The sequence below is a fragment of the Strongylocentrotus purpuratus genome, unplaced genomic scaffold (genome assembly GCF_000002235.5).
Source record: "Strongylocentrotus purpuratus isolate Spur 01 unplaced genomic scaffold, Spur_5.0 spur5_scaffold_16, whole genome shotgun sequence".
In the NCBI taxonomy this organism is placed as follows: Eukaryota; Metazoa; Echinodermata; class Echinoidea; order Camarodonta; family Strongylocentrotidae; genus Strongylocentrotus; species Strongylocentrotus purpuratus.
In genome coordinates, this window is record NW_022145601.1 from 18,910,105 (window position 1) to 18,932,284 (window position 22,180).

Genomic DNA, 22,180 nt, shown 5'->3' on the forward strand with positions numbered 1-22,180 from the left:
CAAAATTAAATCTCATTACATGACATTTACTAGCATTAAGCTGCATGGCGTTGTTTTTGCACCATGTGTTGAGTTCAGATAGGCCATTGTGGACTTCAGCAGCTGTGACCCGTGGTCTCTCTTCCAATATTGTTATATCATCAACATATTTCAAATGCTCCAATTTTGAGGATGCCAATGCATCATTGATGAGGACTAGGAAGAAGACCGGGCCTAAGCGTGTCCCATGTGGGACGCCCATGTTCACTGGAGCCCAGGTAGACACGACATCCTGGTAGCGAACACACTGGGAGCGACCAGTCAGAAATTTTAATCCAGGGTACAGTTGAGGGACAAGACACAAGGTGGATGAGTTTTGAGATGACTACTGTATGATCAGCTTTATCAAAAGCCTTAGAAAAGTCTATTGTTACTAGAGTGGATTTGGTACCAATTTTGTCTGCATGCTTCGTTAGAAAGTTTACAATATCTACAAGACAGTGTGTTGTTGATCTACCCAATCTACTTTCAAACTGTTTGGCATTAAGTTTGGATGAGATATCAGACATCAACCACTTTGTTATGAAAAATTCTGCTACCTTCACAAAGTGGTCCGTAAGTGCAGTCCGTCTCAGTTTATTGATTCTTAGACAAACAATTATTTGTGTAGTACCTTTTGTCATGTTAAAGCCATATACTTCGCTTTTCAAAACGCCTTTAACCGTAATAGAACATTAATGGGTTTTCATTATAGTAAAACCATTGACAAATATTTACCCAGAAATCTTAACCCTTTGCCTGACCTACTCGACAAATGGAATTTAAAATATGACTGCCACAGTCAACTTATGTGGTACATATATGTACAGCAGGTACAAGACTTGATACATTCCAGAATATATGGCAGTCTAGGTTTTCAGAAAGCAGCAAATGAATTGTTAAACAGGTAATAGGTCATTCATTATCTTGTTTACAAGCATGTTCTTGGTGAACTTCTCCCAGAACAGTCTCTTAGCATACCTCTCTTTGTTCCAGAGAAGGTAGGGTTTGTTCTGACTCAGAAGTAATCTCACCAGATAGGGCATCCTTCCTTGAGAGATATCGTCCTTAAAGACCAGCAGAGCCCTCTCAATCTCTTCCTCATTCATCAGATCAACAGCCTGCCGTAACTTTGTGATGAAGTTGTGGTCATTGATGGCAGATTTACTGACCACCAGGACAGTCTTGAAGCTGTTTTCCATGACATAGATCACGGCATCCATGTAGAACATGTCCAGAGGGAGGTCCTTGTCTCCAAAGACCACTCTGTTCAAATGTGGAAGGTGTTCCTGGATGCCAGGTCTGAGGGTATCCTGTACCCACTCCTCGTCGTCTTCATCAAAGACAATATTGACGTCGTATTTGAAATCGACGTGTTCTCGACCATCCTGGAATTCCTCATAACCCAGTATCCAGAGTTTAATATGGAAGCATTTGTAGCTGATCCACCAACGTTTTTGATAGGCAGTTGCCATTCCTAGTAGGAAAAAAACACAGAGGATGGATATTCCAATGTAGAGAGCAATGTTTGGGGCGCATGAATATCTTGGCTTGAAATTCAAGAGTGGCTGTCCTGCGAGAGAAGGGAGGGATGTCAGTGAGCAGGTCGTTTCTTGTGGCTTCTCCAGTGTGATGTTGCTCTTGTCCAATTCCATTCTGAACCACATCAATTTGCAAACACATGCGAGAGGGTTGTTTGAAATATCCAGGTTCTTCATTGGTAGTATTGTCCCCTCCTCGATCAAAGATATAGCATTGTTTGCAATATAGAGTAAAAAGAAGTATGTCTTCTGAGAGAAGACATCATGGTTTATATGTTCAATGTCATTGTGGTGGGCATACAAGGCCTTTAAAGAATGGAGGTCTATCAGATGCTGCGGTAGCAAAACTTTGATGTTGTTGTAATCAATGAACAGAAACGCAAGGGAAGACAAATTTCGAAAAATGTCTTGATGTAACACTGCTATTGAACAGTGGTCCAACCTTAATGTAGCAACACTTTCCAGTTGATGAAAAGTTCCTGGATGCATCTCATTCAGAGCATTGCCACTGAGGTAAAGAACTTCCAGTAGAGGTACTGTTGAGAAAATGGAGACATTCTTCTTTGAATCCCATAAGGAGTCGCTACTCAGTCCACATTTACTCAAGTAAAGCCTCTGCAATGAATCAAGGCCAAGAAAGGTTTGCTGCCCAGGGTCCAGTGATGTGCCAGATAAATGGATTTCTAGGACCTGTCTTAGATTTGCAAAGGGAGAAGCAAAGGAACCGATATGGCCTCCTGCAGACAAGTCCAATCTCTCCAAGTTTAGGAGTCCTCTGAAAGCGTTGTTCTTTATGATAGCAATCGGATTCTTAGCCAAGGTCAAATTTGTGAGATTAGCTATGCCCAAGAAGGAGTCATCATTTAAGCGTGTAATGGCATTGTTGGATATATCTAGAGCTGGTAGGTTAGGTAAGTCCCAAACCAGAGAGGTGAGGAATTCGATATGGTTTCCATCCAGTGCTAGATTTTGTAATGTTTGAAGTCCTTTGATTTGGACAGCACTCTCCGCCGTCAGTTCATTGTTAGAGAATTTAAGTGTCTGAAGTTGAGAAAGACCAGTAAACATCCTGCTGTGAATGTCTATGATTTTGTTGTTCGCAAGAGTAAGGAATTTTAGTGAGGTCAGACCAGCGAATGAATCGTTTTGAAGACGCACTATGCGACATTGAGATATGTCAAGATTCTCAAGCTCATCAAGGCCATCAAAAGCCTTTGAAGGAATGACTGAGATCTTGTTTTCTCCTAGGTGGAGGCTTTTAATCTGGGGAATTTTCAGTAGGTTCTCAGTAGAATTGATGACAGGAAGGATTTTAGATATATTATTCGCAGACATCAGAAGTATAGTTAGAGACGTCATTCCTAAAAATGGCATGAGGCTGAATATTTCAATGTAATTGTTAGTGAGTGAGAGTCTGCTGACATGCTTTAGATGACTAAATGTGTACTTGGGTAGAGTCTTTATTTTGTTTTGAGAGAGTGACAATTTGGATGCATTCTCAAGTGGATACAAATCTTGAGTATCTATGGTTGTGATATCATTCCCTTGTAGTTGCACCGAAGACAGATTCTCACTCTTAAATCCAGTGAAATTTAGAAACTGAATTCTGTTGTTTCCCATGTCAAAAACACTAATTTCTTTCAAAGGGCTTATGGCCGTCATGGGAATCTCTGTGAGCATATTGTTAGCCAAGTCAAGGATATTCAATTGCTGATTGTTCCTTAACAAGTCGTCCTTCAATTCACCTATGTTGTTCTGAGGCAGCGAAAGCTGTTGTAGCTTTAGCAGGCAAAGTAGAGAGCCATCTTCGATGAATGTGATGTGATTGCTAGTCAAGTCAAGAACCACCAGGTTTGGTAAACTGTGAAAGGAAGAGTTGTGGAGAGTGGTGACACCATTCCTACTCAGATCAAGAATAGCAGTTTCCTGTGGCAGGTCTGAAGGCACTGTCGATAAGCCCAGTCCGCTGCAGTCGGCCTTAAGCCCACGTGGTGTCTCTGCGAAGCTGCACTCTGCAGGAGCTGTGGCTGCTGTTTGGTCGATGTCTTGCCCGGACAAAGTCTGCATCATCATCAGAATCAGGAGCAGAAACAACATCTTCTGTTTGGCGCTGGAAGAAGCCATCCTAATGACCTTAGCAATCACTGCTTCAAAGTTCTTTTGTCGGAAATGTAAGAAGACTTGTTACTGAACAAATGTCTGTTGCTGTACCGGTAACTTCAAATCTTTTTAATGACCTGAGCAATCACTGCTTAAAAGTTCTTTTGTTGGAAATGTATCAAAGACTTGTTACTGAACAAATGTCTGTTGCTGTACCCGTAACTTCAAATCTGCAGGGGGAAAAAAGTAGGGTAAACACATTTTCAGTGTCAGCTTAGACAATCTTGGACAAGCTATTCAGTCATATTTGTATTAATACAGTGTTTATACTCCTTCATATGATCAGTATAGGAGGAAAAGTAATAATGACAAATGCACAAATACAATATTAAAACATTAAAGGTAGTACAAAGTTTTGGGAATTTTGAAAATTGGGTGGATAGTGATTCTTTACAATTTTGATATATTTGGATGCCCCTTTGGATGTATTATAAGCACTAGAAATTTTAGCCCCTAAATCTTTTCTGTTTATGAGAAAAATTGAATATAAAAATTTACCGGTGCTCCCGGTAAATTTTGATAAATTTCGAATAGCGACTACGGCCGTACAATGGTAGCTGCGACCATGAAAATCTCAGAATATGTAATTGTGATATATAATTTCCAAACAGGAATAGCTGATCGGTCGATTTTAGTCAAGAAACATTGTTTTAAAGCTTAATTAATATCTTGACCTTGAGAGGGAGCTATACAACATAAAGAGTTTATTAACTAAAATTTAACAACTTTAGACTTGATTTCAACTGCGACAACGATCACTGAATATTGTAGGATCGGATACCAGTATGTTTCCAATATGTTCATTTGAACCAAATTCATGACCCCATACCAAAACTTTTTATTACCTTTAAACTTGACCAAACAAGACAATTGAAATTTGTTTAAACTTACCAGCAATCTTCAGCTCTATTTCAGTGAATGTGGTCTTTATCATGTTGCACATGGCTTTATATGACCTCATGTGCTGGTGCTGCTTTTCTTAAACATCCGTCTTGAATATGCGTACATGTAAATAGCAAATATGAGGATAGCAGGAGAGAAGTGAGAACATACATTTTGCTACCTTATCCTTTTCCTTTTCCTGTTCCGTTTTAAAGTGGGCTCACTGGGGTTCGGGTATATTTTCATTGGCATATCTGGGCTTAGAACTTATGTGAATTGCAAAATTGTTGTGTCTGTGCAAAATTGTTGTTTCTGTGAAATTCGTAAAAAAATTCATGTGTGCAAATGTTTTTGATATACCAGTGTACTCAAACGTTATGTGGTTGCATTGTGAACGAAACTGTGTGGAAGCGTTCGGAAAATGTTGATCATGTAACACATTTTTATTCTGTTCTTTACTCTTAATTTTCCAGGATGCAGACTGTGGGGGTGACATGCTTTCGAGTAATAGCAATTTAAATTGCTTTTGTCACCCCTGACCAGCAGATTGTATCCTTCTCTCTATCTCCTCTCCACTTTCCTGAAGCTGTTTGAATGTATTATGAAATGTCAATGTATTATCTGATTGTTATACTCACTGTATGTTTTCTGATTGGTCAAATAAATAATAATAATAATAATAATAAATATTGGAGATTATTGGTGTATAAACTGTTTACCATATACTGTGAGGTTTGGGAATCATCAAAATGATAAGGAAATTGGCCCATATTTTGCTAAAAGTCACATGCACTGTACACAGAAATGTGGATATGGGACTATACAAACACAGGCGCGGATCCAGGAATTTCTTGCCAGGGGGGGGGGGGGCACACGGGGGGGGCACCGTGTGGGAAAGAAAACATCCATATAATAATACGCTAAGGCGTCGAGGGGGGTATCCGGGGTCCATTTTACGGCGCCCAAATCTCCCCTCCCGCCCGCCCCCGGGCGCCGCCGGGCGGTCCCGCGGACGGACGGGGTTTCAATCTACGGAATTGGCCACGTCCCGGCCCGGTGCGACGTCCCGGTCGTCGTCGACGTCGTCGATGCGTCCGCACGTCCCACTTATCCGTCACGAATTTCATGCTTTAGCATGAAACGGAAGTGGACGAGCGGTCTGAGGCGCCGGTTGCGTTCGATTCGCCGGCAGCTCTTGCACTTTTTGCACGCACGGGTTCGATCCCGCCTCCGTCTCAAGTGTTTTTTTTTTCTTCCCCGTGTTTGTTTTGTATATTTTAGATGTTGTAATCTTTACCATTTTTTTATTTTAATTAAAATGTAGACCTCATATTTAAAATTTAAACGAGTCGAGTCTTTATTTGATATTTATTAGCTTATTTCATGATCAGCGCAACAGATGTCTTCCCATCCACGTCCAAACTTAGAGACCTATTTCCATCATTATTGCCGGGATTTTTATATAGTTTTCGTGAGTGGAGGTATGAAATCAAAGCTTATTTTGTGATTATTCTGGCCATGTTTACTCAGTTTTGATTATCATTTATTAAAGGAAAGTTTTCACAAGAAAATCAGAGAAAAACATCGTTCAGTTTCAAGAGCTCTGCCGTACGCATACAGTGTGTAGTGCAGTGCAGCTGCGCTGGCTGCTCGACTGAGCTGAGTGAGTGAGCTAGCTATTCAGAGTCGAAGAGACTATGAAGGGCCAAACATGCCAATATTCGACAACTATACGCTATATTATGTATCCATCCATGCGACTATTTATGTCTATCCATTCATTGAAGTAGGCCTACACGTGAACACAACAGCGGGCAGGCCGAAGTGCCATAAGATCGTTGGGGGGGGGGGGCAAAATATTTTTTTTGCATCTTACATGTTACAAAAAAAATCTGCATCTTACATGTTACATGCAGACCCCACAAAACATTTTTCAAAGTGTGGGGGGGGGGGGGGTCAGGTAGATAGAAGCGAGTTGAGTGTAGGCGTGGGGTCCACGGGTTGTGGGGGGGGGGGGCGAGGGGGATCAGGTAGATCGAAGCGAGTTGAGTGTAGGCGTGGGGTCCACGAGTTTCAAGGGGCCATAAACCCCCGAAAGCTCGGGGGGTTTAGGCGTTTAATTAGGGTCAGATGAGCATATTTTCAATACTTTATTTGGCGTGGGGTCAATACGTAGAGTTGCGTAGTGTTGCGTACCAACTACGCTGGCCTACGTTACTATATGCTGGGGGACGGAAAGGGGTACGCAAGATGAACGAAAACAATTCAACATGTTTAATTTTTTTCGCGTACTTTCGGCGTAGAAACTTGACGCAGAAAGTACGCCTTTTTACGCAACACTACGCTACATGACTACGCAACAGTACGCTACCCTACGCCAGATTGACAAAGCAGTAAAAGCTTTCCACACAGTAAGCAACCATAAGCAAACCTGTACGTCGGCCTACGCATAACCTACGCAGGGACTATTTTCCCATTAATACGCAGCCTAATTTCTGCGTAGTCGGTACGCCACACTACGGAACTCTACGCAGTTCCAGTGGCTTAAAGAATAACTACCGGTATAGTTGAATCGTTTTTGTTTTTTTATATAAGGCCAAATTAAAAAAAAAACATGTTTAGCGTCCTGTTTTTTTGAAAAATGGGAAGGAGGCCCTTTTTTTCTTTTTTTTTTCTTTCAAAATGGCCGCTCCGTACATTTTCCCTGACATTCAGGCTATTTTTCAAGATGGCGGCCGACAATTTTTTTTTTTCTTTTTTAAAATCAGAAATACATTTTAGCAGTGCTTTTCATGTTTTTTTTCTTTCAAAAAAAATAAATAAATAAATAAATAAAATAAATAAATAAAAAAAAAATAGGAGGCGGCCCCCACAAAGGAAGCAGGCGGGAACGCTGTTTTTTTCTTTCAAAAATATTTTTAAAAAAAATTTTAAAAAAATATTTAAAAAAAAGCGGGCGGGGACGCTAAACATGTATATTTTTTTAATGGCCTGAATGGCAAATAAAGTTCTTGGTGGTTTTAATTTAGACAGTCTCTATATATCTATTTACACCCCCCGCCCCCCTCTAGAATCCCGCGGATTTCCGCGGGTCCTGCTAGTCTATATAAGTAATACGCTAAGGCTCCGCGGGGGGCGCGACGTCTCGGCGAGCCTTTGTTTTCTATTGTTTTTTAATGAGATCGCCGACCGAAGTTGGTGCGGCTATCTCCTCCTGAACCCTCCCCTCCGGGTACCCGTGCCCGGTGCCATCGTCCGCGGGAGAGTCTACTCTGTGGAATTGGCTATACTCCGCCCGAGGTCCCCCTCCGTGTCGACGTCCAGGGCGAAAACAGACGCGATATGCATAATGCAGGATATGCGTGACGACAGAGATACCTCATGGATATTCAACATGACATCCGTAGACACACGACCGATGACTGTCCACTCACATTAAGTTGCGTATTAAATGCACGACGCACAGGGTCGGGCTTACCCGAGTAAAGCATCTTTCTATAGGATATCCATTGTATAGTAGCTGCACGAGCCACAGAGATACACACGAAGCTTCCCGTCCACGTCCAAACTTAGGGACCTATTTCCATCATTATTGCCGCGATTTTTATATAGGTGTCGTGAATGGAGGTATGAAATGAAAGCTTATTTTGTGATTATTACGGCCATGCTACTAAATTTTGATTATCATTTTCTAAAGGAAAGTTTTCACAAGAAAACCATTGGACTGACAATTCAGTCGCAAGCTGCCTTCAGTCAACACACAATGCTGCTGTGTGCGGTGTGTGAGTTGAAATGAGCTTGCAGGAAGCTCCATGCAACACCGGCACCGCGCACCGTAGGCGTCCGACGCCTGCGGCGCCGGTGTTCGAGCTTCCTAGCTGGAGTTACGCTGTAGTGTGTGTGAGTTCACCTGGGCCGAGTCGAAGAGATTTGACACTTTGAAATTGTTATCTGTTGGTTTGCATCATTATTGCCGCGATTTCAATATAGTTTCGTGCATAGATTTACGAAACCTGAGCTTAGAATTAGTAAAAGTATTACTAATGTCTACGTTTTTAAACGACTGTCTGATTTTCTTGTGAAAATTTTACTTTGAAAAATGTTTATCGAAATTCATGGTCAGAAATAATCACAATCTAGGGTCTATTATGTTACAATTCTTGCATCAAATCAATGCATGAAAACTTAGTTATTGAACTAGAAAAATGTTTTTTTTTTTTAAATAGGCAATTATGAAGTAGGAAGCCTGAAACCTTAGCCTACTAAACAAATCTCAACAAAGTGTAGGCCTATCCTTTTATGAATTAATGAAAAAGTAGCCCCAGAAAAAAGAGCCCCCGAAAGTTGAAAAAGTAGCCCCCGAAAATTTCCCAAAAATTTGAAATGGAGCCCCCGACATGAAAAACTTACTTTTTGCCTGTGCCCCCCTCTAGAATCCCGCGGATTTCCGCGGGTCCTGAGTTGAGTGTATATATAATATAGGCGTGGGGTCCACGGGTTTCAAGGGGCCATAAACCCCCAAAAGCTCGGGGGTGACGTTCTTCAAAGTTGGGGGGCGAGATCAGATCGCAGCGGTTGAGTGTATATATAATATAGGCGTGGAGTCCACGGGTTTCAAGGGGCCATAAACCCCCGAAAGCTCGGGGGTTTTAGGCGTTTAATTAGGGTCAGATGAGCATGTTTTTAATACTTTATTTGTGACACTTGCGGGTCATTAATTGGCGTGGGGTCAATACGTAGAGTTGCGTAGTGTTGCGTACTGACTACGCGGGCCTATGTTACTATATGCTGAGGGACGGAAAGGGGTACGCAAGATGAACGAAAACAATTCAACCTGTTTAATTTTTTTCGCCAGCCTACGCATAACCTACGCAGGGACTATTTTCCCATTAATACGCAGCCTAATTTCTGCGTAATCGGTATGCCACACTACGGAACTCTACGCAGTTCCAGTGGCTTAAAGGATAACTACCGGTACAGTTGGATCGTTTTTTAAATTTTTATATAAGGCCAAATTAAAAAAAAAAACATGTTTAGCGTCCTGTTTTTTTTTGAAAAATGGGAAGGAGGAGGCCCTTTTTTTTTCTTTTTTTTTCTTTCAAAATGGCCGCTCCGTACATTTTTCCTGACATTCGGGCTATTTTTCAAGATGGCGGCCGACAATTTTTTTTTTTTTTTTTTTTAAAATCAGAAATACATTTTAGCAGTGCTTTTCATGTTTTTTTTCTTTCAAAAAAAAATTAATAAATAAATTAAAAAAAAAAAAAAAAAAATAGGAGGCGGCCCCCAAAAAGGAAGCAGACGGGGACGCTGTTTTTTTTTCTTTCCAAAAAAAAAAAAAAAAAAAACTTTTCAAAAAATTTCAAAAAAAAAAAATAGGAGGCGGCCCCCCAAAAGGAAGCGGGCGGGGACGCTTAACATGTATATTTCTTAATGGCCTGAATGGCAATTAAAGTTCTTGGTGGTTTCAATTTAGACAGTCTCTATATATCTATTTACACCCCCGCCCCCCTCTAGGATCCCGCGGATTTCCGCGGGTCCTGCTAGTTTATATATATATATATTTAGTCCAAAAAAAAATTGCAACAACTCAGCCAACCGCTGAATAAAAGCCGGGGGGGGGGGGGGGGGGGGGGGGGGTAAGAGGACACTTTTCTTCTTTTTTTTTGGTCACAAAATTTTTTTATTTGACATTTTGCTCTGTTGGGGGGGGGGGGGGTAAGGTCACCTTTTTAGGTCAGCCATTGGCAATTTTTTTTTTTTTTTTTTAATAAAAAAATATATATATATAATTTTATTTTTGGTCAGGGGGGGGGGGGGCACGCCCCTGTTTTTCAGTACATTTTATAGGCAAATTTAGGACTGATTTTAACATACTTTTTTTTTGGTGGGGCACATGCCCCCTGTGCCCCCCCCCCCCCCCCCCCCCCCCCCCCCCCTCCTAGATCCGCCACTGAAACCTGTGGTGAGAGAGTGTTGTCCTCAACCTAGTACATGTAATTATCACTCGTCATATTTTGATTATATGAGGGCATTTGAAGAACAATTCACTTCAGGGGACTTTTTTCTATGAAACTCTTCTACAGTGACATCTAATGGCAGCACAGCTAAAAGCCGGGTATTAATCTTCAAGTTTGGAAGCGCTTAGTGATTGTAATAAGCGCTATATAAAAACTGAGTTATTAATAAGAAATTAGTTTTCACTTTTCCCAGGACTCAACCTTCTCTTTACGCCTTTTGATAATAATAATAATAATAATTACTAATAATAAAACTATTTTATATAGTGCATATTAAACACATAAGCAAAATTGCATGTTTTTTTTTTTACTGGTTTGCAATTATAAAGACACAAACCATGGTGATGTTGGTATTATACAGCAACATATTATACCTCAACCCTTTTGACATATATATATATATATATATATACATCACAAAATCATCAGTCACCCAAAATATCCAAGATTATTTTACAGTTCCATGCTTGTACAACTTCCTTTTCAAGTGCGTCATATTTCTCTCTTGTATGAAATGTCATACAAATAAACAAATACAAAATAAATATATATCTGTTATTTTTTATTCATTTAAATTCAATCGAAAAAATTTAATCAGAGACTGGCTCTTATTACAAATCAAGATCATCAAGCACAGGTACTTTTTCATTTCTAAAAGAGGAAATTTATTGATATTTTATTTTACTTGTAGGATATGGCGGTGATATGATATTTAGTCAGTGATCAAAGAAGAGAGGAAGCTTGACCAACAAATTTTTGTTTTTCCTGAGACATAAGCAGAGCTTTACAACTTTAGAGAAAAGAATGATTAGATAGTACTCTACAAGAAGAGAGAGAGAGGGAGGGAGGGTGGAGAGAGAGAGAGAGAAATGAAAAAAAAGAGTAGTTCTAAGAGGAAGAGAGATGCATGAAAACTAGAAATAAGCATGTGATTTCAAGTGTATTTACAAATCCCATATTAGCAGTAGTAGTAGTGGTAGTAGTGATAGTGGAAGTGGTAATGGTAGTGGTGGTGGTGGTGGTGGTGATGGTGGTGGTGGTGGTAGTAGTATTAGTAGTAATGAAGGAGAAGAAAAAAGAAGTAGAAGAGGAGGAGGAAGGGGAAGGGGGAGGGGAAGGAGAAGAAGAAGAAGTAAACCATGAATAGTACATCCAACAGTATGGTTATTGAAGCTTTTTGAATGAGGTTATGGTCCCTATTACATATACCGAGGAGGTTCTGCTTCTTACCTGTTCCATGGTAAAATAAAATGAGAAGGCGGGGGTGTTTTCAGCTTTTTCATTTCATTTCATTTATTTAACCACTATAAAAACAATTTACAATGAAAATACAATGTACAATATACAATATAATGGTTAGGACCCTAAGAAGCAGAAATCTGCTTGTAATCGGGGCCCTGCAAACAAACAATAAGAAGATAATGACAATAAATTAACAATACAAAGTAAAGGACTTAAATAATACAAGTACGCACCCGTACATCAACACACACGCACGTTCATAAAGAAGGTTACAGAGAAAGAATAGAAGGAAGCGAAAATAGGGCAGAAAGAGATAAAAGTAGAAAAAAGATGGGAAAGAGAAGTACTTACTCAACCATGGATTGAAAAATACTTTTTTTATACATTGATTTAAATCTGGTAATTGTAGAACTTGATCTTAGGTCATAATTCAAGGAATTCCACTCCCGTACCCCAACAAATGATATAGAATTATACAGTGAAGTTGAACGACAGAGTGGGTGATGTAAATTTAGACGTTGACGAGTGGGGTAATTGTGAATAGAAGAATTTGTGTGGAACATATTATTAAAAACAGATGGTAACAGGTTTTTATGAAATTTAAACATAAATATACATGTATTAAGTTTGATCAAATCATATACAGGAATAATTTTCAGTTTAATAAATAATGGTAAACTTGGAGACATATAATGACTATTTGTTATTAACCGAGCTGCACGTTTCTGTAACATATAAATCTTGAACAGTTTTGTTTTGTAAGCTTGTTGTTGAATTTCAGGAAAATTAATAGTAATGATTTGCTCTCAATATTCAATTGTGGTAATTGCATGCAGTGGTTTAAGCCATTTTATTAGGAGTTACATATTTGTTTAAATACCATGTTATTTCATATAGTGTATACATTTTAACATTACTGTATAGTATCGTACTTTTCTTTTCTTTACAGATGACCCTCAAAGGTCATGATTACTCACAGAAGATAAAGGCAGCTAAAGAAATAGCAGATGGAGCGCAAAAACTACCAATTAAGGTAAAACTGAATTGAGCATTGATACATGAGTTGTCATCATATAATTAATCAATATGAACTTGTGTGACCTCTTTTTTGAATAATTAGCCAGTTTGTAAATGCACTCCGCACATGACCGAGTAAAGGCAAATACTGGATACGTGCTCATGTGATTTATGATTATTTCGGCTGCCCCAGGGTGCTGTTGATCCTATTGATGTCATCAAAGCTTGTCACCATCTACATTGCACAGTCAAACCTGCTTTAGTTACCACCTGTCTACAAAGACCACCATTTTTTGTTTCCCTTGAAAATGGTTTCTCATTGAAACATATACTAAAGGAACCTGTCTACAAAGACCACATTTTTTGTTTCCCTTGAAAATGGTTTCTTATTGAAAAATGTACTGAAGAAACCTTTCTACAAAGACCACATATTTGTTTCCCTTGAAAATGGTTTCACATTAAAACATGTACTGAATAAACCTGTCTACAAAGACCAAAATTTTTTGTTTCCCTTGAAAATGGTTTCTCATTGAAACATGTACTGAAGAAACCTGTCTACAAAGACCACATTTTTCGTTTCCCTTGAAAATGGTTTCTCATTGAAACATGTACTGAAGAAACCTGTCTACAAAGACCACCTTTCCACATTACCACTTTTTTGTGTTTCCCTTGGGCGGTCACTATAGACAGGTTTGACTGTATTGGCTATGTGTTATAGAATGGCCAACCAAGAAGAGCTTCAGTGGGTTAAGGTTATTTGATGTGCTATGTAACTCGATCCAACTCATCCGCCTGTCACTTCTTCTGAAAGGCATTTCTGCTAAAAATATAACTAGGGATCACTGTCATTTGTCGTAGTCGAGTGGTTTCAGCACTTGACTTGAAATTAAAGGTTGTGGTTTGATCCCGACACGACACTAATGTCCTTTGGGAAGGCATTAATCTACATTTGCCACTCGATACCCAAGAGAATAAAGTAACGTGTCAAAATTCCCAGGAGAGCCCACTACTATGCGTCTTTAATGATTGATTCCTATGCTTTTGCTTTGTTGAGTACAGGAGAGGATCAAGACATTCGGATTCAGTGCACGCTTCAAGGGTCCCTGGGGTGAGGAGAAGGAGAGGACAAGCGATGAAGGTCAACATGCAGGTAAAGAATAGCCTCCTTAGATTTATTTAAAGATAAAGTTGAGTTCTGGTCATGCAATTGCGTTGTGAAAGAAACGGTGTGGAATCGAGCAGAAAAGGTTGATCATCTAGCATATAAGTATTATTGTGTATTGCAATGTACTGGAATCATATTGCTTATTTGTTGAACATGTTTCATGCACTAAACACCTTGTTATTACCAATGTTACAAATGAAACCTTTTTCTTCCTACTCTAATATAGAGCCGCCACGCAAGATGAAAGGCCCCAAACCAAAGGAAAGGGTCATCGTAGGTCCCAAACCCAAGAAACGGGTCATCGTAGACGAGGATTCCAGCCTTCCCGGCTCACTCCTAAGCCACTCCGACATGGATGATATCCTGGATGAGGCTGAAGCGCTTCTAGGAGAGGTCCAGAACATTGTGATGGAGGTGGAGGATGAGGTCCAAGAGAGCCTCCTTCAAGAGATGGAGATAGGTAAGGCATGGTTCATTTGCTTAAAGAGAAGGTTGAGTTCTGGGGAGAGGGGAAAATCATTTGTGAGCATTATCATTGTTATTATGCAAGTGTGGAAGAACATCAGAGAAAAAAATGTTCCCTGAAAAGCATGGCTCTTCAAATGCCTTCATATTCTAAATATGACAAGTAACAGCTTAAAAATGAGGCCTCATTTTTGTCCCACATGTTTGTTTAGTCCCCTATACATCTTTTTGTGTACAGTGCTTGTTCGTGTCCCAAGACTGGGCCAAATTTCTTATCATTTTGATGACTCCAGAACCTTGTAGTACACACCAAAACTTATATGCTACATGATGAACTCTTTGTGATCTATTCCACAAAGTTTCTTTCACAGTGCAATCGCATGACCAGAACTCAACTTTATCTTTAATATTTTTTTAATTTAAAGGTCCAAGATACTGATTACTGTAGAACCAGAAATAGTTGCATACATGAAACTTTCGCAGATCTCACAAGGAGTCCAGATTCAAGAAAGTTATATCCTGCGGAAGTTTTTGTTCATACAAAGCTGTGAATGGCAGTACAAACTCTAGTAAATCGATCTTCACCATGTCGGGTATGAAAAGATCTAGGGCACAATCACTGAGGATCAAATATGCATGCCCTAATTTAAAGGTAAAGACCAGTATTGGAAACGCCCCAATTTCAAAAAATGAAATGGAAGCTCTCATTACCAATCATGTGAAAGAATATGTTTTGACTAATACATGATGATAAAAAATTTGCCGGGAAACCGCCTACTAATTCATATATTTGGTAAATTTGTTTCTCTCATGGTCTGTGAGAGATATAGGGTAGTCCCATATACATCTTTCTGTGTATAGTGCTTGTAACTTTACGAAGAATGGGCCAAATTTCTTATCATTTTGATGATTCCAGAACCTTGCAGATGCTAGATGCTAGATGATCAACCTATTCTGATCGATTTCACAACGTTTCTTTCACAATGCAATCGCATGACCATAACTGGTCTTTACCTTTAATGACACTGTGTTTCAGAGTCATCAAAACAAACAATTTCTGAAATTTTCACAAGATTTGAGTTTATTGAATTGATGATGATGATGATGATGATGATGATGATAATGATGATTATTATTATTACTATTATTATTAATAGTAGTAGTAGTACATGTAGTAGTGAATGTTCTTGCAATAGTAGTAGTAGTAGTAGTAGTAGTAGTATTCATTATTAGTGCTAAAGCTGAAATTATATATTTGTGCAACGGTGTGCTGGAATGTGAGTTCTATCGAAGAATCCAATATACTGTATCATTTAAAGCTATAAGTAATATACAATTTTTTTTTACATTTACATGATTGTGTAACCTGCACTTCATATGCATTTTTTTTCTATCCCAGGTGAAAAAGAATCACCATCTAGGAAAAGGGAAGCAGATGATGGCAAGGATGGCGAACCACCAGCCAAAGAGAGGAAGGGTACATCTAAGAAGATGGAGGACAAGAGTTCATCTAAACATAAGACAGGGGGAGGAGAAAGATCAGAGAAACCATCGAAGGAGAAACAAACCTCTGAGATGAAACTGTCCAAACAACTGGAAAGGATTCAGAAGAAGAAGGAGGAAGAGATGCGCAAGTTGGAACTATTGGAATTTGAAGTGAGAGAAAAGATTGAGAGAAGAGAAAAGGAGAAGCAGGCAAAGAAGGACCAGAAAGCAAAAGGGAAGCAAGAGAGGGAGGAGAAAAAGCAGAGGGAAAAGGGGGAAGAACAGGAAAGGAAAGATAGGGAGAAACAAGAAGAGAAGGAAAAGTCCAAGCAAGAGAAGAAAGAATTGAAGCAGAAAGAAAAGGAAGCAAAGAAGGAATTAAAGAAGAAAGAGAAAGCTGAGAAGAAAGCTTTGAAAGGTGATGCAGGAGATGTCACTGAAGATGTTGAAAAAGAAGATGATGCTGAAAAAGCTGCAAGGAAGGAGAAGAAACGCTTGGAAAAAGAAGAGAGGAAGAGAGTGAAGAAGGAGACGAAAGCGAAGAGAAAGGAGGAAAAGAAGAAAGAGGGCAATGATGGTAAAGTCGCTGATCAGAAAGAGAAAGGGGCAGGAAAGGTGAAACCTAGTTTCCAGAAAGCAAAGAAGCCAGTGTTCTCTGCACCAAAACGGATAGCTGTAGAACCAGCCCCAGCTCTTCCAGAACAACCAACTCCTGCGGAAGAGTCTTCAGTCAGCAAAGAGATAGGAGCGCTCATCAAAGAGATTGTTAATGAGACGGACCAAGGTAGTATAGTTGCCTTTGAGTCTCCTGTGAGTACCACCGATGTCCCTGCAGTTACTTCTACTGATCTCCAAGTTACTCGGACAAGTCCTGCCAAGAGCATCAAGAAACAGTTCAAGCCTAAATTCAGCATCAAAACCAAAGATGGACACAGCCTTTCTGAGGCAAATCTTCCAGATTGTACAACAACCGCACCCCCCGCTCCTGCCAGTGGAGGTGGTCTGGATGCTCTTGACGAGGAGACGTCGGTTGACATCAGCAAGATCCTTGAGGTCAACACCAAACAAGACTGTTCGGAAACCTCAGAAGCAGATCCAGCCAAAGAGAACAACAGCGATCCTCTAGCATTTCCTCTATCTCAGATGACGGGCAAGCAGCTGGAACTCCTGCCCAAGCCTGAGCACCAGGAAGACGCAGGTGAGCACCAAAAAGACGCAAGTGAGCACCAAACAGACACAAGGGAGCACCAAACAGACACAAGTGAGCACCAAAGAGACGCAAGTGACAAGCATCTTACCAACGCAGAGGAGGCACCAGGGCAGGACTCTCAGCTCAGTCAAGGTCCGAAGATCGATGACACCATTGCTGAAGATACCAAACTCCTGAAGACCTTGGACCCACCTGACATCCTGGAGTGCAGTCCAGACCCAGCTGATTGGTCCGAACCTGATGAGCCTCAGACAGTTCCTGGGCAGAAGAGGGTGATGGTCGCTACTGCTGCAGCAGCTAATGGGAATGATAGCGAGGACTCTGAACCCTTTGACATGGAAGAGTAAGTCTGTTTGATCTAACACAGAGCTGCCAAATAGTATTGAAATTTCAGTAGTTTACACTCACAGTACAGACTGTTTTATAAGAAATTCTCTTTAGTAAGAATTATGTTCATGTATTACACAGCACTATGTATTTGAAAAGCCTTTTTTCCTGCAAACTCTTGATTTTCTGCAATGACAATTTCACCAGTGTCATGAAGAAATGATATATCTTCATATTTGGATTGTACGATAAAATGATGCTTCTGTTTTTAGATTGTTTTGGATAGAACTTTTTGTTTGAATTTGACAATACAAAATGGCTCAGTGTGTGGGAAAAATTGGAATACATAGATGGTACAAAAGCTTTAACAATTTGTGTTCCTATTTCTTGTTTGTATTTTTTCTATGTCGAGGAATAATCTCCTGCAGTACCTTATAATTTTCTTTATTGTATTTATTAATATATTATTATTAATATAAGACTCATGATTATATTGGATTATTGTAGGTAGGTTATCTACAAGGGATGAGGGTAAGGATCTTTGTCATTTCGTGAAATGCTTTATTTATTTATGAAAAGTGAATCATTTGATTGTGTTCTTAATTTTATTCATCTTCAAATTAAATACATTTCGTATTCTCTAAATTATTATCATTATGTGTCTACCATATATGTTTTATCACTTTTAAAATTGATCCATTTGTTCTATTGCAGCTGATTATTGTAATAGACAGTACAAAGAAGATTTCTTTTCTTCTTATTATAAACATATTTGTGTTTATTATTATTCTTCTAATTTGAAATATGTATGTATTTGAATCTTGCCTCAATTGAATCCTAAACTCAGGAAATATACACGTTACTTCTTATCATTCCCAGTATTATTGTATTCATTATGAAATATTTGATATTTATTTAAAATCTAAAAACAAAAGAATTTAATTCTTTTCATTGTAGATATGAAAGTTATTAGTGATATATTGCATGGTGAACAGAATATTTTATATTTGAAATATGAATAACTTGAATAACTCGTATGCGCTTTTAAAGTGCTTTATAGCTTGTACAAATTTATTTCCAAAACAAAAACTTATTTATAAATATCTGAAATATATAATATTTATTTATGAATATATCTTTGACTGATGAATTGACACGAAAAGATTGTAGAGATAGAATGGATATATATTCTACTTGTATTCTAGTACGGGTTAATGTCACATCCATTTTTATTTTGTAAGTAACAAATGTCATCAAAAGTATTCTATGGATTGAAAGTAACTAATGTCAACAAAAGATTATATGGATTGAAATGTATATGATGTGTATATATGTTTGCTGAATGCTAGTTTATGTGTTACATTTACTTTTCTACAAGAAAATAAAGTTAGTAGTTAGGATTCGTTTGAAGATACTTTGATAGCTTGAACAAGTAGAGAAGAATTGAGATGTACATGGCTTTATAAAGATTCGCCAATTCAACTTTGAAGTTGCAACTCAGCTTCTAACAACTTCTCAGTGAACTCGGACATTGATTTCAACAGAAGAAGAACAAAATCACAAATCGAGAGAACATAATTCAGTTTATGCACATTATTGTATTTAATGATCAAAAAACAAAGTCCTCCTATCCTCGGCATCTGTCTGTCTCGAAAGACAATAGAATATTGCGCTATATAGTTGTACTAGTCAAGTTATACTAGTCCAATCCTAGAGAGGCAGGTCCTGTTGCAGTTGCTGCAGATAAAAGTCATTTGTGGCTGTGCTGTTGAAGCCGTAGCTAGCTGCTGTCTTTGTTGTTGTTGTCTTCTCTCCTCCCACTGTTCTACTCTCCTCAAAAAACAAAGTGCCATGAGGATATACATGTATATAGTGGACAAAATGACCTTCAGATATTGATCTGATGACCAAGAAAATATTGGTCAGTCTAGATGCAACTAGGGAATGGAAAGTACATTTTGAGAATATCTGAGCCTGATTATTATCTGTTTGGAGCCAGAAGGGCATTAACTCATACACCTTTACCCATAGTGAACGCCCTTCTGGCTCTCCATAGAGCTTGTAATGTAATAAATGTTTAATAATATTCTATGACAGTATGGTATACACACAATGTGTATCTGTACTTTCAAACTACCACTGATGTGTTGTACATATGTTATACAAAGTTCTAAAGGTACGACTTTCTAGAGACATTTCCAAATATTAATCTTGCCTTGTTTAAGCGTTCTTGCCATATTGAAGAAAGTTGTGTGTTTTTGTATTTGTGACAATTAAAATGCATTTCTGCTATTTTGGAAAAACACATGAAAATGAATTTATCCATTGGTCATATGTTTATATTGTAGTTAATGTTGTATTTTTTATGTTTTTATATTTAAAAGAGGAAGTCCACCCATATAATAAGCTGGTATTAATAAAAGCAGGGAAAAAAGAGAAACATATATGGTGAAAGATCGAGCAATATCTGATTAAAAGTAGAAAAGTTATGAATTTTCAAGTTGTCATCAGTGAAACACAAATTGGCAACAATGTGACGTATCTTGCCATATTTTCTCCATTATTACCTCTGTAAAGAAATTGTGCCCCTAAGGCCCTACCGCAGAGGCCAAACTTTACTGATATAATCAGTGTATTAGTGGAACTGTATTAGTGGAACAACGCCAGCTGTAGGTAGAAGATGAAACAGTAACGGAGAAATTCTACAAATGTTCTAGTATTCAGCATTTGTAAGATATTGAGTAGCAAATGAGGCAGAAAAAGAGACGGAGACATAATGGCCCGAATTCACAAAGCAAGGTTTGAGCTCAAACCTCCTTTTGTTTCGCCAAACCTCCTTTTGTTCTTTACAAACCAGGTTTGTAAAAAAAAAAAGCGTAAAAGGCGTCATATGACGTACGAAAACCAAGGTTTGTCGACAAACCTCCTTTGTGAATTCGGGCCAAAATGCCCCGACTCGAACCGCGGAGGCCGAACTTTCCTAATGTAATCAGAGGCACCGACTGTTTTATTGGAACAACGCCAGCTGTTGGTAGAAGATGAAACAAGTAAAGGAGAATTTGTACTAGTGTTTGTGTTATCATAGTATTCGGGATTTATATTATATTGAGTGGTAAATGAGGCAGAGAGATATAAATATATATATATATATATAGAGAGAGAGAGAGAGAGAGAGAGAGAGAGAGAGAGAGAGGGGGGGGGGGGGGGGGACAAGGAACGAAACGAGGGGGGGGGGGGGTTCACCTTACTTTCCATGTAAGACTTTCATTACGAGAGACTCCAGAACAATTTCAGGCACACCTAACTGACGCTTACAGATATAACAGAAGCACACCATTTTATATCCACAGTGGTGTAGCTACAGGGTGAGCATATGCCCCCACTCGTGTGACATAAAAAAAAAAAAAACAATATGAGAAACCGGAAAAAGGGGGTGGGGACGATGGGATCCCTTCCGCATCCCCCTAACCATGGCTTTTTAATATTTTTTTCCGAGTAAGACCGTGCCCCTCCCCCACCCCCTTCCCCGTTATACCAGTGCCCCCATCATGGCTAAACCCGTGTGACACCACTTTATTGTTTGGAGATATCAAATAAACTCGACAGGAAACTTACAATCACGCATATGACGAGTTCAAGTGACATGATAATTCCAAACTCCCCGATGTTTATTTTCCTTTAAATTGTGTAAATTACTTTTTTATTGCAGCGCTTACGAAACCCCTGGGGGTTCTCCCCTTCCCCACACACTGTCTAGAATCATGGCTCTCTGCGGAGAATAACTCTTAATAAATTGATATTTGCTTTTCATTTTCAGCCCAAATTGCCGGCCGGAAGATGCAGCTGTTCCATTCAATATTTCCCCGTTTCGTCATCTTTTGTGTTTTCGAAATCATGTTACGTCTAATAGAAATGTTCCTCGTACTGTGAACATATAGACGCGGAGACTGTACTCATTTTTCTTCTTCTATGAAATGTTTCCGGGAATATTTGTTTTGGCAGACGTGTTATTTGGGTCACTGCCTGGTTTACAAAGTGGAATTGCACTTTCGTGCTTCAAGGAAAATTTGAAGTTAACGTGAATATTTTGGCTAGACTTTGTCTTCAGCAAGTTTATAAACGGATGATCAAAATGATGCTGACATTAATATCATATTATACGAAACACAAATTGTGAAAATCAATCTTCTAATGTTACTATTTTCATTTAGAGGCACTTCAACTTAATATATATATTTATATACAAACAAATCGGAAGGCTGTGTAAAGCAAAATCGAGCGTGGTATGAAACTCTACCTCTTTTGTGTTACGATATCTTAGACAGCAATAACCATCTGATTTGGGTCATTTCTTTAATAAAACTGACATTTGTTGTCATTCCCCAATAATCGGAGGTCTAGTGGAGCCAGACGTAGTCTCAGTGGAACAACCGACGATTAGAGAGACTGAAGCTTTCGGTCTAACGATATCTATGCTTTTGTTTTAATTTACCGCTTTGCGAATCGAATTTTGTTTTAATTGATTTTCTCTCACTGAACCGTGGTCATTTGTTGAACATCATTCAGGAGTGATTCTTTTCTTTCTACAATTCTAAACCAAATGAACAAACGCCTTACCCTATCAAACTTTTACGACACACTGTAACCT

At 38.9% G+C, this 22,180-nt stretch overlaps 1 protein-coding gene across 1 annotated transcript in view; it reads left to right on the forward strand.

Moving 5' to 3' along the window:
* Positions 1–17,563, forward strand: part of LOC105437307 (myb-like protein X) — a 35,843-nt gene extending 18,280 nt beyond the window's left edge. The window contains exons 8-11 of the mRNA XM_030987444.1: positions 12,813–12,896; positions 13,940–14,030; positions 14,272–14,505; positions 15,910–17,563. Coding sequence (XP_030843304.1) covers positions 12,813–12,896; positions 13,940–14,030; positions 14,272–14,505; positions 15,910–17,552 — 2,052 coding nt within the window. The 3' untranslated portion in view covers positions 17,553–17,563. The remainder of the gene's footprint in view (positions 1–12,812; positions 12,897–13,939; positions 14,031–14,271; positions 14,506–15,909) is intronic.
* The last annotated feature ends 4,617 nt before the right edge of the window (positions 17,564–22,180 follow it).